Here is a 6,743-nt window from a genome sequence, read left to right as displayed (position 1 = left end):
ACCAACAGTAATCCTACCTTGTTCGAAGAGAACAACCATAATCCTTTGGGGGAATGAGTGCTGATTCCATGTATAGGGAACCAGTGAAAGCGAAGACAACACTTAAATTTGCAAAGGAGGAATATTTTTAGTGAAGCCAGTGACTTTAAAAAGTGTGAACACTTAAAACTTGGTCATGTGCAAAATTGCAAAAACCAGTGTTCCATAATGTGCCTAAATCTGCCCAAAGTCTTAACTCTTATTTGTGTATTGTAAAGTGGCTCAGCCTGTAAACATGGTACTGAAGATTATATTGAATACATGCCAGTAACTTTGGCCTCCACTTCTACAAAAGCTAGTTTGGTTTGCTCTTAATGAATTCCCCCTTGGTCTGTGACTTATACAGCAGAACTACATTAAAAATATCTGTCTATAAGAAGAAGTTTTTTTTATAAAAAAGACTGCAGACACTAGCACAAACAATAATTATTTGCCTAATTTCAAGCCTAAGGTTGTTGATGGCAAGTTTATAGCCATTTGTTCTTGTGTCCACATTGGCACTTAACGTACATAACTTCTCTCCGTTCCTGCTGTTTCTCTCTCTGATGTATTTATAGAGCGCTATCATTGAACTTATACATTGAACTTGCAGAGGGACAAATTCATAGGAACTGTTACAGCAGGTCAATAGTCCATCTAATTAATATATTGGGCCCGACACTGCCCAGCAACGTCTGCTTCAGAAGAAGGTGTAACCTCCTCCCCCTGCAGTGTAGTGATTCTCAACTTTTTTGGGTTCAAGACCCATTTTTAAACCTTGATGGCCTGTTGTGACTCAGTAAACAGCTTTAGTAAAAAAAAAACAACAAAAAACTGGCTTACTATTTCTTAACCATGCTATGTAATATACATAATAACATAAATAACCCTAAATAATACCCTAGTTGCAGCTTCTATCTGTAGGCTGGCTGAGTTCAGCTCCTCACCCTGGGTAGTGACTTCCAGGGTTTCAGCACTGCTCAGCTTTGGCTACCAGCCCTCATGATGCAGGGGATTGGCTGGGCCAAATCTGTGTGAGTGGCGTTGCACCTCGGAACATGGAGACACATCAGTTCAGATTTGGACTGGCTTGTCCCTGCCTTGCTCCATCATGGCTGGGCCAGATCTGAGCAGTGCTGTGAACTGGGCTGCAACACCCACAGTAGGGAGCCAGCCCTGTGGGACAGCAGCCATTGCTGCAGGGTGAATGCATGGTGGGCTTGCTCTGCAACTCCCTACCGCACCTTCCCCAGGGCCTCTCATAATTTTTGTACACATTCTGACAACCCAGTTTTGGGTCATGACCCACAGGTTGAGAAATCCTGCTCTAGTGGACAAAAAAAGAATAACTTGTCAACAGGGAAAGTTTCTTCTTAACCACAGGAAGTCAATGGCTCGTTATGACCTGAAGCGTAAGGATTTATAACCCTTTTATGTGTTAGCCTATGTAATAGAACTGCACATCTTCTTATTCATATAAATGGTGCTTAGGTCTCTTACTACCATGATCCTGGACCCACCAGACAATATCATGATGCTCTGCCAGCTTATGGGATGGGACCTAGCTGACTCTAGAATGCCTGCCTACTCATAAGATTCCCACTTGACTGTCGGATGTGAGATTAAACTCTTTGTATGACATTGGTCAATGACACGGGCTGCGTGCTCTGTTTTGCTTCCTCCATATCTTCCTCCTCCATGTCAAAGCTGCCTTTTAGAATTGCCAGCCTCTGCGTGAGACTCTTCAAATCAGGATAGAGAACTACATTATATATCAAAGAAGCAAGGATCGCGCCTGTCATAGGTCCCACCCAGAAGATCTACAAGGAGAGGGAGAGAAATGGCACATTATTGTTGTTATTGTACCGTGATAATGCCTAGAAACCAGGGCCCCCTTATGCTAGGCAATGATTGTAGCCCTAAATAACGCATTCTCCTTGGAATACTTGTCAGTATGGAGCCCTCTGTAGTTGTGCTTGCAAACTACAAACTAACCTGTGGGTGAATCCAGCTGTTGCTTTACTGTGCCTGTTGCTCAGGTAGCTAGAGCTGCTTTTTGGCTCCATTTTCTAAGCTAGATGAAAATCCCTGTCTACATAATAGAATCTTACCTCTGCTCAGCCTTTTCAGCTAGAATTAAAACAGTGAACTTCTGATCCTCCTCAGAGGCCTTATCACACACAAGCCCACCACCACAACATACAATAGCCCTGCTTTGTCTCAGTTCTTCTGAGGGCCATTTACCCCACCTCAGTAAACATGAGTTTTCATCAGGGTGCCCTCCCACATGCACATTGTCCAGGGTCTGCCCAGGGAGGTTCCCAACAGGCAAATCTAAAAAATCTGGCTTCCCCCAAGCACAAAATTGAGTTAACTTATACCCAAATGTCCCCAAACTACCTGGAATTAGTATGCAAATGAGGTACTGCTGTTCTCAGTCTACTCCCCTTGCACTCCACTAGATGACAGCAGAGAACCCGGTTGATATTGGGTCTCAGTACCTTGCTATAAGGCAGGGGTTCTGAAACTTTTTTTGCTGGGACCTCTTGGAAAATATTTCAGGCTGTGACAACCCCCCCAACCCCCCCCCCCCCAAAAAAATCATCCCCTCCCATGCCATGCCATCTTTTACCAACATGTGCTGGTGCTGACAGCTCATGACCCCCTAAGGGGTCACAACCCCCAGTTTGAGAGCCCCTGCTAAGGAGCTCCTTGCAACCTGGAGTGCAATAAGGCTAGATTTCAACTTCTCACCCAAGGTATTTTGGAGAGACCTAGGACAGGAAGGGAAGGGACATACCCAGTGGACAGCAAACTTCTTGACTATGACAGCAGGGCCAAAGGATCTTGCAGGATTCATGGAGCAGCCAGTGAAGTAGATCTAGTAAACAGAGATGGGGAAGAAAGTATGAGGAGAATGACACCAGATGAATGAAGTCCAAGTAAATCTCGTATTTGATTTGTCATATTTGTCTGGCTGTAGTTCAGTCAGTTAGAGATTTATATAGTCATCATTGCTATATGATGGGCGAAGCATGGAATTGGGCTAGTTGGGAGTTCTTCCCACAGTGAGCACCTGGTACTGGGAAAAACTGGGGTGACAATAAGCTTACTCCACAGCCAGCACTCCTGCTCCATTCCCAGAAATGCTTTTGGCAGGCAGGATGTTCAGAATTGGAGTGCATCCTTTTAATTTGTTTCTAATCAACCATTAGGTACAAACCACTCTGTTTTATTTAGTGCCTAACAGAAGCTTACCCCAATCATGTGTCCCAGGGCAACAGATAGGCCAATGAATGTGGCTGGGGAGTTGGAATTTCTATGTCTGTTGGTAGAAGCAAAATAACAAAGAACCAGCTGAAAGGTGAGAATGAGCTCAACAGCGACAGCTTGTCCAGAAGTGATGTTACTCCGCACCTGGGGAAAGGAATGATAAAGGGACTTCTTAGATGATCACAACAGCCCAGCAGCTTCTGCCCACCAGCCACACTAGGTAACATTGGTCCTTGCACAATCGACCTCAAAAGCAGGCATTTTAAGCTCCTGGGAGACTTAAGTATAACAGTGAAGGTAAGGGGATCTTTCATGGTTTGTCCACTTAATTTTGGAGTTGGGCTAGTATCTGACCAAGTGTAGAAGTGATAAGCACAGAATGTACAGATGAGGCAGCTCTGGCAGATCGGTTACTACTCACTACTCCAAAGTTTTTGCGGGCTATTGGGGACAGATTTTCAGAAGGGCTCAGCATACAGCAGCCTGTACTGAGAAGAATGGAGAATTCTACACATGCAGACCAATTGAGAACCATGGGGACTAGGGTACAGAACTCCTTTGAAAATCTGCTCCTTATGGCACAGGTACTATGTTGCCGGGAGCATGAAAAAGCAGAGAGACAAGCAGGCAACTAAAATCTACTTGGCTGGGAATGCGTGGAATTATTTGAAACGTATGTAAACATCAGGCATGCTCAGATATAGATCCTATCTGTGGAGTCGATTAAGTTTTGAGCTCTTGGAGGAGTCACTTCCATGTTCTGTGCTTCACTTCTCAACTGTAAAAAGTGCAATAGTCACAATAATAAATACCCAGTACTTACGGAAACCTTTGCTAAGGATAATCACTTCCACTAGCCACTCTGACTTGATTTAAAGAGGCACAGATCCACAAGGTATCTAGTATAGTTTTACCCACCTGTATTTGGCATTCATTTCTAGTTGGTCACTAGATAGGTTTCACTGCAAAGATTAGCTTGTTTGTGTTTCCATCTTGAGCAGATGGCAGGGATTTTTATCACAAATCCCCGTTGAGTCATGCCTACCACAACACTGGCCACCCAATTTAACTCTACAACATAATTCAGCATGGCGGGCAGTTTCTCATCCTGCAGTGGGGTGCAGGTCAGGATTGAGGAGCATTGACACTATCTGTCACCACATAGCTATATACAAATTCAAGCCTGGAATAGCAGGAGGCCACATAGATCAAAAGTGAGACACTTTGGAAGAGGTGTGGTTGAGAAGTTTGCACATGCCTGGCTCACTACAGTATTAATGGTCATTCATTTTCACCAGCACTATCCAAAAGAGGGCTGGGGAACTCACCGTGTTAATGCCTAAGCTTCCATGGACCTCTGCAGGCGTCACTCCATACAGCGTGGCTGCTCCAGTGATGCCTCCGGCCAGCTGGGCAACCACATAGCAAGCAGCTCTTGCCAAAGAAATACGAGAGCCAAGCAGGAAGGCCATAGTCACAGCTGGGTTGATATGAGCACCACTGACATGCCAGGATATCTGGACCACAGTAGCTGCAGCCAGATTGAAGGTAATAGAGATCTGTAAGATGGTGGGCAGGGCTGACGGCCAGCGGAGGACCGAGCCCAGGCCGAAGAAGACGTAGATGGAGGTGGCTAGAAACTCAGTGAAGACAGCCCGGTAAAAGGCCACAGACAGCAGCTCCTTCAACATCCTCTCATGAGCCCAAGTGAGAGAGACAGGGCTTCTCTGCCAGTGGAGCTCCTTCTTACTGGAGAAAGTCTGAGGAAATGGTATGTAAATAAGTAAGTTTGTAAAACTGGGCAGTACCAGGAAATCCAGAACCTGGAAATACTTCAGCAAAGGAGTGAGTCAGACCTGCCCGAGTCAGCGCACATTAATGCTCCTTTTTTCTCCCCTTATCCTCTAATGACCCAGGTTCTTAGTTAACCCAGTTTCTGAACCTCAGAAATGAATGTCTGTTTCATTGCTGTGTTGTCATCTCAGTGCAGGGCAGGGCAGGGCAGAAGATCTGTGAGGACCCCGGAATTTCACACGCACACACACCAAGATCAGTGCTTGCCCCCCTCCAACTCCCACCACAGGGTCCATGGGATTTAGGGATGGACAGTCAGAAGAGAGGATAGCAGGGATTGGGGTGAGAGTGGAGGATCCTGGGATGAGGAGGTGGGGGGGAACCACATGGGTGCGGGAGCTGTATGGATATCAGGGAGGGCTTGAAATGGGATGTCTGGAGATAGGGAGGCCAGGTACGTGGGGGATTTTAGAAGTGAGGGGGCAGGAGGGTGGTTAGGGTTCTGGGGAACACAGGGCAATATGGTGGGGGGCACCTGCATAAGGCATTAAGATGGTGGAGTGCCCAGAAAGGTATTAAGGTATGGGGCAATATGGTTGGGAGGGAGTGGCATGGTGGGGAAGGGTTGGGGGGAATTGAGGATGAGGCTGGGCATGTTGGAGTGGTGGAGCAGTGGGGGGGGGGGGGGGATTAGAATGGGATGGGGAACATGGAGGGGGATGGGGGCATTCAGGATGGGGTGTTTGGGAGGGTAGGGTTCCCTTGGGATGGGTGGGAATTCTCCCAGGCTGGGGGAACAAGGAGGGTTGGGAAGGGCTGGACTGGGGCTCAGGAGGATCCCCTCCTGGCTTGCTGGTTGTGAGGGACTGAGGAGCTCAGAGGAATTTAGGGGGCCTGGGGAGGTCATGGGGTGACCCAGGGACGGGGGGGGGGAGAACCAGGATGAGATTAGGGGGGGGGGAGCTGCAAGATGGAGATTATAACTCCCACAGTGCACTGGGGGTGGTGGGAAGCAGTGTGCTGGAGGTGCAGGGCACAGAGACTGCAACTCCTGTTAGGCATGTAGTGGGAACTGGAGCTAGTGACCAGGAAAGACCTCATGAGACACTTTGGAAAAAAAACTTCTGTTTGGGTTAAGCAATAATGGAATCAAGTCTGAAAGACCTTTGTCTTCAGAATCACGTAATCAGATTAATCCATTACCTCCTCAATCTTACCATATCTATTTTCTGAGTCATATCACCCGCCCTTAAGAATTTGCATGGTTATGTCTCAATCACTGGTGTAACAAAAAGTCCCCGAGTGCACTGATGCAAGAATAGGTTAGGGACCCCATCGCAATTCCACACTACAGTGCCCAAAAGGCCCCAGGCACTCCAACATCCCAGCCTACCCTTCCCCATCTCTCCAACTTCCTCCATTGCCCCTCAACTCACTCACCCCCCAGTAACACCCACTCTCCCCAAACCCTCTTTCCCCAGCCCCCACAACATGCCCCACAGCTCAGCCAAACTCATCCCACCAGCTCCTCACCCACCACTCCAGGATCTTCCTGGCCACTCATCCCTCCCTCACCCCACACTCAGCACTTTGCTCCCATCCCAGACTAGGGCAGTTCTTCCTGCTCTTGGCTGGCTGGAGGTTCTACAACCTCCCCC

The 6,743-nt window shown here is 47.4% G+C and overlaps 1 protein-coding gene across 1 annotated transcript; it reads right to left on the bottom strand.

Moving 5' to 3' along the window:
* Nucleotides 1-680: 680 nt before the first annotated feature.
* Nucleotides 681-5,029, bottom strand: AQP6 (aquaporin 6). The gene is made up of 4 exons (XM_067529511.1): nt 4,620-5,029; nt 3,277-3,435; nt 2,819-2,899; nt 681-1,838 (listed from the first exon to the last, which is right to left on the bottom strand). Exons 1-4 carry the CDS (start codon nt 4,980-4,982, stop codon nt 1,641-1,643), a joined length of 801 nt encoding a protein of 266 aa, XP_067385612.1. The 5' UTR covers nt 4,983-5,029; the 3' UTR covers nt 681-1,640.
* Nucleotides 5,030-6,743: the final 1,714 nt, after the last annotated feature.

The sequence above is a fragment of the Emydura macquarii genome, unplaced genomic scaffold (genome assembly GCF_026122565.2).
Source record: "Emydura macquarii macquarii isolate MOO-44397 ecotype Brisbane River unplaced genomic scaffold, CSIRO-AGI_Emac_v2 contig_2994, whole genome shotgun sequence".
NCBI lineage: Eukaryota > Metazoa > Chordata > Testudines > Chelidae > Emydura > Emydura macquarii.
The sequence above is the reverse complement of the archived record's forward strand: the minus strand, read 5'-3'. Positions and strand labels throughout refer to the sequence as shown.

Excerpts from the sequence above, each read along its gene's own strand:
- AQP6 (XM_067529511.1), bottom strand. The coding sequence starts at position 4,982 with ATGTTGAAGGAGCTGCTGTCTGTGGCCTTTTACCGGGCTGTCTTCACT. Across the intron at positions 3,436-4,619 it reads GAAGCTTAGGCATTAACACG|GTGCGGAGTAACATCACTTC; the intron begins GTGAGTTCCCCA and ends TCCTTTCCCCAG. Across the intron at positions 2,900-3,276 it reads CCCTGGGACACATGATTGGG|ATCTACTTCACTGGCTGCTC; the intron begins GTAAGCTTCTGT and ends TCTGTTTACTAG.